The sequence below is a fragment of the Entelurus aequoreus genome, linkage group LG12, assembly GCF_033978785.1.
Source record: "Entelurus aequoreus isolate RoL-2023_Sb linkage group LG12, RoL_Eaeq_v1.1, whole genome shotgun sequence".
NCBI classification, from domain to species: domain Eukaryota; kingdom Metazoa; phylum Chordata; class Actinopteri; order Syngnathiformes; family Syngnathidae; genus Entelurus; species Entelurus aequoreus.
In genome coordinates this window covers 42,628,968-42,647,019 of record NC_084742.1, presented here as the reverse complement: position 1 = coordinate 42,647,019, position 18,052 = coordinate 42,628,968, and the positions used below count along the sequence as shown (strand labels likewise).

General features: G+C 36.7%; 1 protein-coding gene across 13 annotated transcripts in view; it reads right to left on the bottom strand.

Annotated features, from left to right (window-relative positions):
- The window catches only part of mark2b (MAP/microtubule affinity-regulating kinase 2b), a 100,469-nt gene that overhangs the window by 29,730 nt on the left and 52,687 nt on the right, over positions 1-18,052 (bottom strand). For all 13 annotated transcript variants that reach the window (XM_062066034.1, XM_062066033.1, XM_062066030.1 and 10 more), the window contains exons 2-3: positions 3,975-4,142; positions 936-989 (exon numbers count right to left, since the gene is read on the bottom strand). In XM_062066034.1, the coding sequence (XP_061922018.1) occupies positions 936-989; positions 3,975-4,142 (222 nt within the window). The remainder of the gene's footprint in view (positions 1-935; positions 990-3,974; positions 4,143-18,052) is intronic.

Here is an 18,052-nt window from a genome sequence, read left to right as displayed (position 1 = left end):
GTATGTGCTCCAATCACTCTTTCACAAAAAAATAAGAGTTGTAGAAATTATTATTATGTCCTTCACAAGTGTATGTAAACTCTTGATCGCGACTGTACATATATATATATATATATATATATATATATATATATATATATATATATATATATATATATATATATATATATATATATATATATATATATATATATATATATATATATACACACACACATATATACTGTATATACATATATATACACATATATACACATACATTTATATATATATATATACACACACATATATACACCTACATATATACACACATATATATATATATATACACACACACACATACAAACATACATACATACATATATATGTATATATATACCTACATATATACACACACATATATATATATATACACACACACACACATACATACATACATACATACATACATACATACATACATACATACATATATATATATATATATATACACACACACACACACGCACACATATATATGATTTGGTAAATTGGCCATTGATAGCCAGCCCTCATTGTGAAATACAGACGATAATTAAAATCAATGGCAGTTATGTGCCAAGCCAGGCAGTGGTTCTGCATTTGAACTGAGTTTGTGTCTGTGCGTGTGTGTGCGCGTGTACGCGTGCATCAGACCCCACCCTACTACGATCAAAGGAAGTAATTGCAACCTATTTCCTGTAATTAAAACTCTCCCTAAAAACTACAGCGCTTCAAAAAAGTGGAATTAAGTGAGAGTATGAGTAAAATCAGTGGAGACACCAAAGGATAGGGGACTTGAGAATAATTAATTTAAAGATAAGTGATTTGTTTTCCCAAATATGTTATAGACGTGTGGTGAAGAAGAATGTTGGTGCCACTTGAAAAAAAAGACAATAAGACAAACTCAGACTCACCTTCTGCAAACTGGAGGAGTTGAGCTGTGTTTTATCAATAATTTTAACAGCCACCTACAGCAAAAAAAAACCAAAAACATTAGTTACAACATTATTATTTTATTACACTATAATTCCAAGTACAGTGATCAAAACTGAAACTGAAATCCTCTCAAAGAAATGTCATCATGACAGGCCTTTCAATAACACAAACCCAGCAGGCATTGGTTGCATAATAGGGCAGAATGCAGGCACTTGCATGGGTCTATTGCACTGTTCTAAAGAATTTCAAAAAATGTGGAGATGGGTGTAACAATCACTGGAAAACAGTAATAGAGAGGCAGATGAGAGAGAAATAAAGTGTGAAGCGCTTGTTTAAACAACAGATTGATAAACTGATCCGGAAAGCCGGCCAAACTATTGGCACGCAGTTGGAGGCGTTTGTGTCAGTTAGGGACAGGAGGACACTGGACAAACTGCTGGCCATCATGGACAATCCTGCCCACCCACTCCACCTGACAATTAAGGGACAGCGGAGCTCATACTCCAACAGGCTCCTTCAGCTTTGTTCCCAAAGTGTTCGATTCAATAACTCCTTCATTCCACACTCCATCCAGCTGTATAATCACTCGCCATACAGCAATAGATGATATCTGCCTGTTACCTGACACCTGCCATGCCAGCTACTTCTCTTTGTTTTTAATGTCTATTTTCTATTTTCTGCTGGATCTACTCTCTATTTTATGCTGCTGCTGTCACATATACTGTAATATTGTACATGGTCATTGGTATATATTGTATATATGTTATAGACATAATATATCTGTATATATAATATACTGTACACATATGTATATATTCGTATATATGTTAGATTTTTTATCGCTATATTAGTCTATTTATACCTGCATTGTCCTTTCCATCCTTACACTTTCCATTATTGTAACTGAGCTACTGTGTTGAACAATTTCCCTTGTGGATCATTAAAGTTTGTCTAAGTCTAAGAGCTATGACTACAATTCTAACAGCTTTCTTCCACTCTTCTTTCTAGTTCTATTTGTCTCCTGCATGCCCTCTGACTCTCCCTTATTTTTCCAGTGTGTGCATGTGTGTGCGCGCATGCCAGTGAGTCACATGGAACGTTATCAGGGTGTCAGGCACAAAGCTGTCACACATTAACAGAGCCAGCCTGCGCTCCTCTCCTTCCTGTCCAACACGTTAACTGGACTGATCCAAATAAAAGGAGCCCAGCATGGCTTCACAGCGCTCCCCCTTAAAGTGACACACCAGTGTCTTACATCACAACTGGATATCAGAGTATTTGCCAGGGAAAATCATGGTCATTCTCTCAGATCTTATAATCTTCTGCAGGGGATGTATCGTCTTCAAAGTGCACGGCACGAACCCACCAACAAGCCAGTTTTAACATATTCTTGCCCGTTCCAATTTTGGATAGGTACCGAATGTTGTACTTTTTAGGTACCAATCAAATTCCGTCTGAACAACAGGATACCAATTCATGTAAAATCAAAATTTACCACATTTCGTTACCTTTGTTGCGTTTGACGTCACAACGGTTGCAGACTGGCTCAAACACAAAAAGGCTTATTCATAGGGGACTGACTCTAGATAATGTTGAAACTTTCGATGCCAACAAAGCAAGCATGCCTTATACCACAAAAGTAAGGCTCAACTTTTCAAAATGCGATAATTGAAATTAAATATGTTTTCAATGTATGTGTGTATATATAGATATGTGTGTGTGTGTGTGTGTGTGTATATATATATATATATATATATATATATATATATATATATATATATATATATATATATACAATTAAAGATGTCCGATAATGGCTTTTTCGCCGATATCCGATATTCCAATATTGTCCAACTCTTAATTACCGATACCGATATCAACCAATACCGATATATACAGTCGTGGAATTAACACATTATTATGCCTAATTTTGTTGTGATGCCCCGCTGGATGCATTAAACAATGTAACAAGGTTTTCCAAAATAAATCAACTCAAGTTATGGAAAAAAATGCCAACATAGCACTGCCATCCATCCATCCATCCATTTTCTACCGCTTATTCCCTTCGGGGTCGCGGGGGCGCTGGAGCCTATCTCAGCTACAATCGGGCGGAAGGCGGGGTACACCCTGGACAAGTCGCCACCTCATCACAGGGCCCATGGCACTGCCATATTTATTTATTAAAGTCACAAAGTGCATTATTGGTGGGCGGGGTTGGAGGGGCGGGGGGTGTATATTGTAGCGTCCTGGAAGAGTTAGTGCTGCAAGGGGTTCTGGGTATTTGTTCTGTTGTGTTTATGTTGTGTTACGGTGCAGATGTTCTCCCGAAATGTGTTTCTCATTCTTGTTTGGTGTGGGTTAACAGTGTGGCGCATATTTGTAACAGTGTTAAAGTTGTTTATACGCTCAACCTCAGTGTGACCTGTATGGCTGTTGACCAAGTATGCCTTGCATTCACTTGTGTGTGTGAAAAGCCGTAGATATTATGTGACTGGGCCGGCACGCAAAGGAAGTGCCTTTAAGGTTTATTGGCGCTCTGTACTTCTCCCTACGTCCGTGTACACAGCGGCGTTTAAAAAAGTCATAAATGTTACTTTTTGAAACAGATACCGATAATTTCCGATATTACATTTTAAAGCATTAATCGGCCGATAATATCGGCATCCCTAATATATATATATATATATATATACACACAAACACACACACACACACACACACACGCACACATATATATACATACACATAAATATACAGTATATATTTATATTTCTTTTTTCTTTTTTTATTGTTAAACAAATGAGTACAAAAAAAGCAACGAAAATTGATACCAGTATCGATTCCCAGATGCCGGCAATCGGTACCATTTGTGTTCGAATGTGAAAAGTATCCATGTCTGATTTCAATGCATAAGTGATTGAAAGTTAAATGGCAGTAAGTCTACATAATACTAACAAACCTGGAAAAAAACGCAAAGTTCAACTCAATGCCAGACTGAATGTAGAACACATGCTTACCTCTTTGCCAGTGAGGACGTGCCGGGCCAGTTTGACCTTTGCGAAGTTGCCCTTGCCGATGGTCTTCAGCAACCGGTAGTTGCCAATATGTGGCTGGTCGTCCGATGTAGTGGTCGAGATGGAGTTCCTACATCGCGACATGCTGGAACGGCCAGACACCTTGGAGTCCTAATGAGTCAGAGAAAGAAAATAAGAGAATGGTTAGAAAACAGTAGGATTTGTTTGGGAAGAACAATGCTATACATATCGTTAGAGTTTGACACCGGAGTATTGAAAAATGCCTATAAAAATATCATCTTAATCTGGAGTATATTGCCAAAAAATAGGTATGGGGAAATGCAGCCCTTCCAACCTTAAACACCTTGATTTTACGTATTCTATCATATTTCATCATCTGTGGTAATTGTACTTCTACAATGTGCCACAGGCCAATAAAAACGAACGGAGGGCCCCAAATGGCCGCAAGGCTTCACTTCGGGCATCTCCGCTTTTATAGTTCTTCGTTGAGGTTAAGTGTATGTATGATGTGCTGTTAACTCACTGAGCAACCACAAATCCAGAGAACTATTTAGCTTGTTAGCTTCCTCCATTGTGAGACAACAATTGTAATTAGAGAGAGAAGGGAAGTTTTATCCGAGCTGTAACTAATCAATGTTTTACATTAGTCACAATGTAGGGTAAATATTGACCTAACACCAGAGAAGGTGTTCGCAAAAGTGGGCGGTATACCCTATAAACAAGTTGTATACACAGGAAATTATGTAAAAAAACCTGAACAACTACAGCCTTTACGGCTCGCAGCGCAGTATTTAATGTATTTCGGACATGCATGTCAACCTAAACATGTCTTGCAGAGGAGAAGCTAGCTGACACCTCGACACTGGAGCATAATCCCAGCTTCAGAGACTAAACTCGGAACTGAAACAGGCAAAATGCAACAAAATGCATACCTGGAGAGCAATGAAGCATACAGGTGAATAAAAGGGTTAAGATGTATGCAAAGTACGAAAAAAGCTACATGATAGCAGGTCTGGCAAATATATTTGAACACTGATTTTGCCATGTATCAAATATACAGGTGAAACAAAAAATTTGAACGTGTGTGTGTGTGTGTGTGCGTGTGTGTGTGTGTGTGTGTGTGTGTGTGTGTGTGTGTGTGTGTGTGTGTGTGTGTGTGTGTGTGTGTGTGTGTGTGTGTGTGTGTGTGTGTGTGTGTGTGTGTGTGTGTGTGTGTGTGCCTGCTCAATTGAAAGACAGAATATTATGATTGACATGATTTGCCGAATCAGACAAACCTACTTAGCACTGCATTTTACTGTGCACTGGGTTGAACTTTGCACTGTATTTTACCTCACGTGCACACAAAAGAAACAAGCAAGAGCACGTTAACAAGCCCACACCTATCTTATGCACACAAACCCAAGCACAAGGGCAGCATGGAGTGAGGCACAAATCACACTTTGACCTCTTGAAGATTTAGCAATGAGCAAGAAAAGACAAAGTAGAATCTTTGGGCACCACACGATTTGATTCGATTTTTGGTGGAAACGACTCGGTTCAGAATCGATTCTTGATTAAAAACGATTCGCTAGTCAAAATCAATCCTTTTTAATAACATTGGGTGCTAGTTCTACGATGAACTAAATTCCTTCATAAAATAAATAAACAGCTTTGATAAATTTCTATATTACTTAAAAGAAAACTGGTTTTGTTTAATAAAATTATACCGAAACATTTATATAAAGTAAAATACAAAGAAGGCAACAAGAGAAGTACTCCGCACTTCTCTTTTCTAAATTAAATCTGTACAGCAAATATAGGCATCAACATCAACAGAATGTTTTGCCTGACTGGCTGGACAGGTTTTATCTCGGTTTAGAGGTCACGGTTTGGTTAATTTTCGGTACAGTACGAAAACAACAAAATATAAATTTTCTGGTTATTAATTTACCAAAATTTGTAAACAATGGCTTTATCCTTTTAACATTGCTTTAAAATAGCTCTGTGTGTGATGGATGTGAGCCACCACTAGGCTGATCAGTGCAACAGCAGACAGTCATGAATGCTAAGGATAACAATAACATACATATACACACAGGGTCGATTGCCAGGGTTAATGTGGTCAACATATATAAAATAAAATAAATAAGATAAGGCTCAGAATTGGTTTCTTAACAAAACCTTTCTACATATAAAGTGCAACATTAAACTGTTTCAAGTTGTTGCTCGGATTAAATAAAATGACAAAACTTTTCTTCTACATACAAAAAGTGCAACGGTAAAAAGTTTCAAGTCAACTCAGCCTCAGATTAGCCATTAACTCTGGTGACTTTCACTCAATCTTCATGTTTTTTGCCAGAAAAATCAGTTTACCCACATTGTCTGCAGAAAGAGCAGACATGCTTGCAGTTAAAATGTCTCCAGCTGTGGAAAATACCCTTTCGCTGGGCACGGAGGTAGCAGGTATGGCGAGGTAGTGCCTGGCTAACTTGGCAGTAAGAGGATATATGGGCTCATTGTTCTTCCACCATAGAAGTGGGTCAAAATCTAGTTTTTAATGCAATATGGTCTTAAATCTGCTGCTATAAAAACACCAACGGCATTTCTTATTGCTTTAGCCCTGCCTGACTCGCCGACGAGAGGCTGCTTGAATGCTGTGTTTGCACGACGCTCGTCTTTATCTTCGTTGAAGCGATGTTATCCATTGTTGTATCGCACCGCGAAGCCGAAATGTTCCCAAACGGGAGATCTTAACGAGGCAGGAGGGTCTTCCAGCTCTGGCTTTTGCATGTTGTAGTATCCCGGTCATTGCTAGCATGCCGTGTGTTGTGCCTCGGTGTGCATTGTTTACACATTGTGCGGTGCGCTACTTAATATGTCCGTGTGGAAACTCGTTCGGTACACCTCCGAACCGAACCCCCCGTACCGAAACGGTTTAATACAAATACACGTACCGTTACACCCTTATATATATATATATATATATATACAGTATATATATATATATATATATACAGTATATAAATATATATATACACAGTATATATATATATATACACAGTATATGCACAGTATATATATATATATATATATATATATATATATATATATATATATATATATATATATATATATATATATCTTCTTTTTTTTATTGATTAAGAATCGTTACAAACAAGAATCACAATTAATTTGAAAAACTATATTTTTGTTCCTCTTAGCACTAACTAGTTATTTTTAATTCATGCAATTATCTTGAAACAAATTAGAGGCTTATTCAGTGTTGTGAATAAGCCACAGACCACAATTAAGATCTTCCTCCCTAGAGTGACCGCACTTTTAGGCCTTGAGATATAAGGAGAACCATGATTACTTCATTGTGTTTCCCACTCAAAATAGAAACGTCTGTCTCTTCATGCTTAGAACCCTCATCTTTCCACATGGCCCCATGCTGACTGTGCAGACCTTCACAAAGCAAAATAGGAATGCTTCATCTTAAACACAAGTGGGATTAAAAACAGAGCAGTAGCATCCATCTAGGAGCTGAGCAGGGGCCTTATGTGGTCTTGTGAGGGTGGAGGGGGCGAGCAAACAATTTTTATTTTTGGATTATGAGGGTGTGGGAGTGTGGGACAGACAATGTCATGGACAGTTTGGACAATACTATAACACAAGGGGTATGCACTTTTTAAAACTCATTTCAAACTGTCCTAATTTGTCAAAAAATTGTCTGAATAGTAAAAACCAGCAATGGCCACCATACCGGTGTGACCACATGGGTGTATACAAAAAACTACGAACCAGAAGTATAGTAGATCTTCGCCTATTTGCAATTCAGTACTCACCTATCCGAATATTTAAGGATTTGTTTTTTTCTATTTTAAAGTGTAAATCATTCATTTGATGTGAATTTAAATAGAAAAAGGTTTGATAGTGTGATCTGCAAGAGTAGGGAAAAAGAGTGCTGCAGATATAAATCCAGCAGAGGGTGCTGTCTCAAGAGTCAATTCACTCAACATTTTCAGCTGGAAGAGGCTTTGACAGAAAGGATGTTGACTAACTGCGCATTTAATAAGTACATAATTGTATATTGTCGGCCGATAATTGTTTCTTCACCCAATTGAATTTAAAATACTATGCTATAAAAACTGAGTTTAGTGACGCACCAAATCTTTGCCCACCAGAAATTTTCGACGACTATAGCCCAAAGCTGCATTTTCGAAAGACTTATCACAGAAACAACACTGCCAAAAACTAAATGCTGTGATGACGTAAGCAGGAAGAAAACACTTGTCTGGAATGGCAGCAACAATGTCTGTAGTAGGCATGGGGCGGTATACCCCGGCATCAAAAGTGGACTTGATTGCATTTACAGTATTTTTTTTTTTAAACAAACAAAATATACAAGCGTTACTTAAGTTGCAGGTTTAGCAACAGTGGCATATTTTTTTCAAAGGTTATCATACCGTCAGAATCTCATACCAGCCCATGCCTAGTCGGCGGGGTGGACATACTTCAATATATCCAAAAAAGACCCATGGAATTTGCAATGTGGAAATATCAAAAAAGTTCTTCACATTAAGTTTAATCACCTGAAATCCAAACATTCCTAACAGAAAAGGAAAATATTTTGACTCAGTCTGTTTTATTATTTGGTCTGTACATTATAATTTGTATTTTATATTGTTGTACGGTAATACTGGTAGTAAATAAATAGTTTCAAGAATTGTTTTAGTCTTTCTGCAATTTTTGCAATTACAATGCCCTGTTTTTGGTGAAGTTAGTACACAGTCATTGCCATAAATTCAATGTTAATAATAAATGCCATAACCACTTCTTTAAGGACAGCGTGGCTTGGTTGGTAGAGCGGCCATGGCAGCAACTTGAGGGTTCAATGTTCGATCCCCGCTTCCGCCATCCTAGTCACTTCCGTTGTGTACTTAGGCAAGACACTTTACCCACCTTCTCCAAGTGCTACATTTAAACTGGTTTAAAGATGTAGCTAGTGGGTTTCACTATGTAAAGCGTTTTAAGTCTCTAAAGAAAACCGCTATATAAATATACTTCCCTTCGGTGTTTCGGGTTTCGGCTAAAAACTTTCATTTCAGCGCATCCGCTGTAAAAAAATAGGGCTTTAGGGCTTCATTCTTCACATTTCTTCACCCTTTGCAAGGGGTCTAATGTACTACTGTACATTCTGAAAATAATGTCTGCAATAGATACAAAATGAGGAAGTGGAACTACTCATGAATGGCAGTTATAAAACTCAAATATATACAAAATATATGTGTGTTTTATATAAAGTATAAGCACAACTATTTTAGGTGAATGTGAGCAACAGGAAGTTTAAATCATTGTACATTGTAAATTCCTCCACTCTTTAGTCGTCCTCCTATCCTCTTTCATGAAGGGACTATTTTTGTAGAGCCATTCTTCCTTCATTCTTGGGTAGCTGGAGGTAATGCAAAACCTCTGCCAGACACAATCTATATCCACTTGCGTTGTGATTTATACATTATATTATTATAATCATCATTATTATAGATGTGTTGGATAACAATGTGACTTCACATACTGTATCACTTTCTCATTAAGTTTTAAGTTATTCCTTTACATTGCTGGTCAAGGGTTTGAAACACTGCTTGTGTTTTACTACAGCCTCATCATCATAACTGACCTTTACTAATAAACTAAGTCAAAAGCCATTGAGACACAAAGGGCCACAAACACACGTGTCCTTTGTGTCCCAGAAACTACATACATGTATATATTATAATTATAATACTTCCTATTTTTTCAAGCCGATACCATCTTGCTTCTCAAGACCAATACCAATACGATAACCCATCCATTTCTTTTAATTTAGATCAGGGGTGTCCAAAGTGTCACTTAGAAGTGCATATTTTAACTATTGGAATCATTTCTATTGTTTAAAAAACATTCAGCAGGCTGCATTGAAGTGTTTAATATGTTGTATTATGCCCAGGTAGTCCAGTTAACTGCTTTTTTATGCCGTTTTGCAGGACCCGTGTCACGTGACTTCAAACTTGACACCTCATTGGCTGGTAGTGAGACCAGATCATTTGCTTCAAACTTATTTTACCGGAAGTGAGTGCTGCTTTTTGAAGCAGCAAATTTTGAGAGACTGAATTTTTTTAGCACTGAATTTTTTACACAGATTTTTTTTTATACTGAATATTTTCACACTGAATTTTCACACACTGATTTGTAAAACACTGAATTTTTTTCAATGAAATTGAATTAAATCTTATGTTAAAAAAATTCAGTTCACAAATTTCTAAACGCAAAAAATTCAGTTACATAAATTCAGTGTCAAAAAAATGCTTCCGTAATAAAGACACAAATGAATCTCTATACATCTAAATAATTGATTTCAAATTTTCGGGACTTACCCAGATCCCAAATGCACAACAGCCGGTACCAATAAATAAGAAAAGTTGGTTGTGCATGATATGGCCGCTTTATATCACCTGACACATGGAAGTCATTTGGGTAATGTTTAGTATTTCAGTCACATAATAAGTCAATCACATTCTGTCAATTTTCCCCAACTTGCCGCAATTCATTATAGATTTCATTTTTATTGTTTGATTCCGTGATTTCCCATACAATTCAGTGAACGCGGAAATCACACGTCCATGAATCAGTAGACATTGTCTTTATTTCAATCTCTCGGTCTATTTTACTCGCAAACATAGATCCGAAAAATATGTATGTGGGAAGTACAATCGGTGGCTACGGGTGGTTTGCTGGCCAACATGGGCCAGTGCCTTCAGCTAGTGGGGGGCTGATCATCCAGCACAATCATTTCCATGATGAAAGAGCACATCGCTTTGGCCTCAGGGTCATCAGCAGCCTTTTTACCCTGTTCGGACGTAGTGGCGGTGGCAATGGCCTGGGCCTGTCTCTGTGCCTGGCTTTGGGCAGTTTCTCTGGCAGCGCAGGCATCTTCATTGGCTTTGCTGGCGTTTTAGTTGGATGGTAAAGTTTGATGCTTGGCGTTTTCTTCCTTCCTGGCTGTGTTTGCAGGGCATCTACTGCGAGTGGCGGGCGGGATGTCTTCCTCTGAAGGAGTAGAGAAGTCCTGGACGACCAACATTTGTTTACACTCTCAGCTCTCGTGAGCTTAGGGAAGGTTTTCAACCTTCCACGACGTAGGGCCGCTTGATTTCTTCATCTTAACCCACCAAGCAGCACAGTACAGATAATCTCGCCTCATTGGAATTTTTTGTTGCGGTTATCGGTGCTATTTTTTAAAATGTATCGAATGTATTGGTGGGATGTCATAACTCCGAATATCGGACCGTACACAGATACTTCCTATGGTTGCAATGCAAATACACCGCATATAATGCAGTGTATACTGTCCACAGGCAGCTAACACTGTAAGAGGCCCCTTACTTTATCATGTTGGTGTCACACCAGGTCTCAGTTTGCTGTGAATGCGGTGTTGTGTGTTAAACTGGATTACCCCAAGGTACGAGGTGTATGTGGGACACGTTACACGTGCTTCTTTATCAAAAGATTAAAGCAAAAAAATCAGGATTGCAGTAAACTATTGTAGATTGACTGAGAACATACTTGGAATGTCTTCTGTCGCGGCTGAGGTCATAGTTTTAGTGCCGTCAAGCTTTTGTCGTTTGAGGATGATTCATATTAGTGTAAAGCTATGAAAACTTCATATCACGATTATTGTGACCAAAATTATTACGGTTGTCATTATCGCGGTATTGTTGAATGTGCTCAAAAAGTACTCTTACAAACACTGAAAAGTATTTTTTTTAGATAATTTTAAAAAATAGACACACTATTAGAAAACCGACTATGTTGCATGTTTTGGGTTTTTTATGCTTCACTGCGAGTGTTTAAGTCTTAGTATTTTATCTGTTTTAATCGCTAACATTTTATTGTTTTAAATATTGTTTTATATTTTAACACTTTAAAACACCAACGGCAAATTAAAACAATTAATACTATTGATTATTTCTGGCGGACTTTGTGTCCTACGCTGTTCAACGGTCCTTGAACGCACCATAAAAACACCTGTCTTTTTTCGCTTTACGTAAAGAACAATCACTCTGAGACACAGTATCATTATGATCGCAGTATTTTTTTAAATGTGCTCCAAATGTTCCAAAACTCTTTATACTGAAATCTTTTAACCAAGTTGTATTTAAAAAAACAACACATTCAAAATGTATGTATGTACCTTAAGAAGAAAATGTAATGTGCATATGAATGCATTATAAACAAAGTAATATCGCAAAAACAAAAAAACAAATAAAAAAAATCAATGTCAAAATTGAGCAAGATGGCACCTAATGGGCATAAGACGTAGCTGGCCTTTTTGTCCATATTGCTAAACATAGTGATTATGTATGATATTCAGTTTTACACATAGGGCTGCACGATTATGGACAAAATAATAATTAAGATTATGTTTATCAATATTGAAATCACCATTATTAATCTCCATTATTTATTATGTTAGGTAAAACAGTGTTGGGGTGTGAAAGCAATTCCATCTTTTCATTTGTAATATCTAATAAAAAGGCTATAGATAAATGTTATCCATATATTTATAAGACAAATATTTGTGTTTTTGTTCATTAATAGTATCAACGAGTCAGCTTTTTCTCATTACGTGATGCCTTTATCACTATTTTACAATTTTGATAGAGAGGTATTCTTTAAGTTATGTACATTGACATACATTTACATGTACTAATGTATGTACATGCTGCATCGGGACAGATCTATTAAGAGTTTGACCAGAAATATTTTGTATAGGAATTAACTATACACCATAAAATATTAACAGAATACTATGGCACATGAATCGTTTCTAAAGTAATTACTTTGTGAAATGAAAAAAAACACAAGTTATGTAAAAAAAAAACATGGTGTTTACTTTTTGATAACAATATAAAACACAAAGCAGTTTGGTTAAAGAAGATAAAGTCTAATAAACAAGCAAGGTTCTTCTCCAACAACACCATGTGGTTCAATGCAACAATTTGGCCAACAAAAATAAACAGGAGTGATACCTCTCACATCTAATACAATCTTTGCTGATCACTGACAACGCAGCCTGCGTTCAATTCGATGAGATTACTAAACATTTTAGCTAGTATTGATGTTATGGGAACACTGACAAAGTTAGCAGTTAAATAAAGGACGAGTGAACATCCCAGTCAACAAACTTAAGACTTTATAAAAAAAGTTGTGGCAATGTTCCCGACACATCGCTTGCTGCATGGTAACTAAGTCCCAGCAGCTGACGGAAGGACGCAATATTTTCCTCATCCAAGATATACTTTTAGTGTGGGACAAATGTGCCTGTCTCCAATACTGTCCACACTTGTCGTCATCTGATAACAGCAGTGCTCTCTTAAATGCACGTTGAGACTCCACGGAAGTAGAGGCAAGTGGAACGAAGCAATCGGCTCCGTTTACTGGGAGAGAACATCTCCAGGGCAAAGTTCTCGAGCAAAGTCAGCGCAGTTATTGCAATTTTATCTCAAGTCTAACGGCGCTAGTGCGCATGCACTGGTGCTGCGTCGCTTCAGTTTCCAGGAAGTAGGCAGTGTTGCCTAAAATCTATTAGTAAATGACAGGTTTTCGGTAATTAAAACTTTAAACAGTATAACTAACCGTCTGGAATTTTACCGCGGTTTATCATTATACTGTATACCGTTACATCCCTAATAACACAATATTATTAGCTCCCAAAAGATGAAAGTAAACTATAAAATGTAGTGGTTAACTTCCTTTTACACTAGTGTGACAGTAGCCATGTTTACACGGACACAAATAATACATTACAATCAAAAACCTAAATGAATAAAAATATGTAAATTTGCTTTCGATTGAGACAGGTAGGTTATACCAATTTCTTTTATTCCGATCAGTGCACGAGTAAACGCTGAGAGTAAAACCTTTTTTCTCATGGACACGCCTCTGAACCATCTCTAGCTAGATAAACCTGCATACGCTCATCACAAAAAGGAAAAAAGTTTCAATACACATCTTAAAATATATCTCTGCCAACTGTACGTCAGTCAGCTAGAGACATGGGAGCTATATGTTTGATCATATTGTTTTACTTCAGCAAACTGGCTAACCTAGCATTATGTTCAAATGTGACTGTAGCTCCCATAGCTATGCTAGTGTTACTAATGTCCTCCTTTCCCATTTCCTAATATTACTTTGTTGAATGTAATATATATAATAAAATACACTGGACAAGTGGAGAGTGACAGTGTACAGTGGTACCTCTGCTTAGCTCATAACCAAAACACTCCTTTGTCAAACAAATGTTCGCCATTGAAGATCAATTGATATTTTGTCATAAAAAAACACAATTTTAACATGCCTTTTAAAAATATAAACAAACTTTTAGATAATACATTTAGAATTTAAAACAATGCCATGGAATATACTACAAACAACCACAGTAGTTTTATTAGGAAACAGTAATGTAATAATAATAAAGGTGTACAGCATGTACCTGGAAAAGCAGACTTCCACAGCATCACCTGAGAGCTACTTCTCTGTCAAACACACCATCAGCAGCTTCGCCATATTCATATGAATTATATACCTGCTGTTTAGAAATTATTTTGGCTGGCATTACTGTCTAGCCTTTATCGACTCCTTCTGCTTCAGTAGTGTGCAAGTTAGAGCTGTACGGTTTTGAGAAAAAACCTAATTGATATTTTTTTCTCCAAAATTGCGATTCGATTTGCAATTTTTATATTTTATACATAAAACTAAGAAAAAAACGAGTTACTTCTAGACTGTCAATCAACATATCTTTGTTTCAAGGTGCCACACATTAGAACAATTTGCAATCATTTCTATAAAAAATATTTGGCTTTATGCAGACGGATTCAGAGCTTTTGTCTAGATCATGCTCTTAAAATGAAGAAATCATTTAAAAAAAAACTATAGTGTTTATAATGTCATGTAATCATAACATATTATAATAATAATGCAAGTAACCACAAAACTTCCCACCGCTAGCATTACTGTTTTGAATTAAAATGATCGTAAAAGTGATTAATAACACTTCGATAAACTCACAGACCGCTGACATTGCTCATTTACTGGAGAAGCAAATGCTAACATAAATAAAATACATTATTTTATTCTTTCCCAATCAAAAAACAACATTCACTAATCTAAACTTGTCTAAATACAATACTGTCTGAGCAACTAAGATATACGATTGTGCACATTAAACCTACAGGTTGTGCTTTTTCAGGCAAAGATCGATCAATAAAAGGAATATGAAAACAGGAAGTCAATTTGCATTATGTCATATAAACCGGACGTGACGCACACAACGCATATTTTTTATCATTACAAAACACTAAAACTGTTCCAAATTAAAACAGAAGAAAATAAGCATATTTAAACACTCAAAAATGATATGGTTCTTATGGAGCCAGAACAGTATTATTATATAAAACGTCTTCTGTCAAGAAAGTATATTGTGTGGCTATTTATTTATTATATTACAATTTTTAAATAAAACTTAGTTTATATGCGTGTATGAGTACTTTGAGGACAATCAACAGTACCGTCAATAATGATAACCGTGACAATTTTGGTGACAATAAGCATGATATGAAATGTTCATGTTGTTACATCCCTATTTGTGTGTATATTTAGTATTTTTAATAAAACGTGGCTAAACGATTTCAGTCTGTGTATAAGTAATTTTTAGGTCATTCAATAATACCGCGATAATGATGACCATGATAATTTTGGTCACAATAACTGTGATACCATATAAAGAACAACAATTAGCCAAGAGATAAATTGTATCTAAAAAACTTTTAAGCAGAGGTACCACTGTTCATGTAAAAAGTGGATTCACTTCGGCATGTTATACGTTATTAGAAACAATCATGACAAAAGGATCTTCAAAGACAAGATATGGTGTTAAGAAGCCATGGAGCTTTGTTTGCCTCCTATTCGGCATATCTTTGGAACGCCTGATCCTAAAGAGCCTAAACTATAACCCTCATTTGTGTATTTAAACTCCTATCCTCAGTGTTCGTAGCACTTTGTTCGATTCTGACTGTTGAGAAGAAAAATTCAGCTCTTTCGCTTTGAAAAAATCCAAAAGCTAGGCATCTACTCCAAAAGGTTGTATTTACGTTCAATGTCATGTGTTATTTGGCCTTTTAGCCAGAAAAAGCCTGGAATGCTAAGGGGTTAAACTGTCTAAATTCCATCGCCAAAGCAAGATTTTAAATAATAAACAACTGCTAGACCTCTGAAACGTAATTAGTATGATATGAGCCCTAGAAAGACGACACTGGTAGTTAAAATAGCATGTTTTAGCAATGGCAACTTAACGCTTCCATTTCACGGCTAATTGAGCGACCCCTGCCCAAGTACTTGAGTAGCAACATTTTTAAAATGACACGAGGCATCAACAAGTTAACCCTTTATCCATTTGCCAAACATATCATCCCACATTTCCATGGCAACTAACTACAGTAAAAGACATCACAGCAGGAAGAGAAAGCAACACTCCTAAATGACGTCAAAGTCCTCCACAGGCAGGTAAACAGTGTGCTGTCACACCCACCTCCACTTAACTGGAAAGGCTTGTTTTACTCTACTTCTTTTTAGACAATCCAACACACACCCAAAGCAAAAGCCTGGAGCAACACCTATTTGTGCGGCGTTTAGGAGGCTACTGGAGCTAGCAGCGTAAACGCAGCCCATTCAATTAAAATGTTCCAGTCAAGTGAAACACAATCTGAGTGTGTATCTGTGTGAGAGTGCTGAGTGTGAGAGTAGGTAGTAGCTACTGGCTGCTGAGAACCAATATGAATATTAAAGGCTTGAGCGAGGTTGTGTGTTTTTGAGGCCGGTGCTCTGTTGCTAAGGGGCCCCGGCTAGCTTTGTCTCTCAGCTCTTCTGCCTAGCAACTGCTTGGTGAAGAAGGAGAGAGGCATAATTTATGGTTTCCTGGGCGTAGCGGCAAGATCTTGTTCATGTGAGCGCGCTTTAAATCTGCTTGCACGATGACTCATTCAACGGGAGCATGAGTGAGGAGGTGCCAAAAACACAACAAAAAGACCGATACATGTAACTGCCTCTCACACAAAAACACTCCAATGTTGTGCATTGCCAATAAGAGGACAGCCCAGCATTAGATGACTTAAAAGGGAATTGCACTTATTTGGAATGAAGTCTATCATTCACAATCCTTATGTGAAACAAGCACAAGTTAATTTTTTTAGGTGCATTCTAACTCGTAAAAAAACTCTAGCAAGAGTCAGCTAAAATAGCCGATTAGGAAATATTTGAAATCAATTGGTAATTGGCCAACATTTTTAATTTAATGTTTAATATATGTATTTCATTTTAATGTAAATGCCCTCCGATCAGTGTTAATTTTGTTGGCTAAAAATGTTTTTCTTAGTTATTGTCAACAACCTATTTTCCCCAGGTCTTGTTGTGAATTTAGTTTTTGAGATGCTCTGCAATAACGTTAATAAAAGTGGTGTCAAGACAACTTCAAGAATTCCTTATCCTTTATACTTTATATTTCAGCAGACGAAATTGACTGGAATTTTAGTCAACCAACATGTTGAGGAATTTAGCTGGGATTTAATACACTACACTAGAATAAACTACACTAAAACAACTTAGATGACTAAATTATGACTAAAACTAAATTACATTTTATTCAAAAGACAAATTAAATTAAAAACTGCTGTCAAAATTAACACTGTTGATGTGAACTAAGACAAACATTTTTAGTCAACAAAATTAACACTGCCTCCGATGTTAAAATGTGCCGTAAACAGCTGCTTATGTCCCACCCTCTTCCTGCTCCTAGGTTGTAAACAACACTATGCTAATACACACGCATTGGTCAATACAAACACATTTCATTGAATACTTGTAGTTAAATAGTCAGGCGTACAAACGTGAAGCAATTTGTTATAAGCCGGTGTTAGCGACACTAACTAACGCTAGCAATTCCACAACAGCTTTCTCAATGAGGTTGTTTGAGAATTAAGTAACAT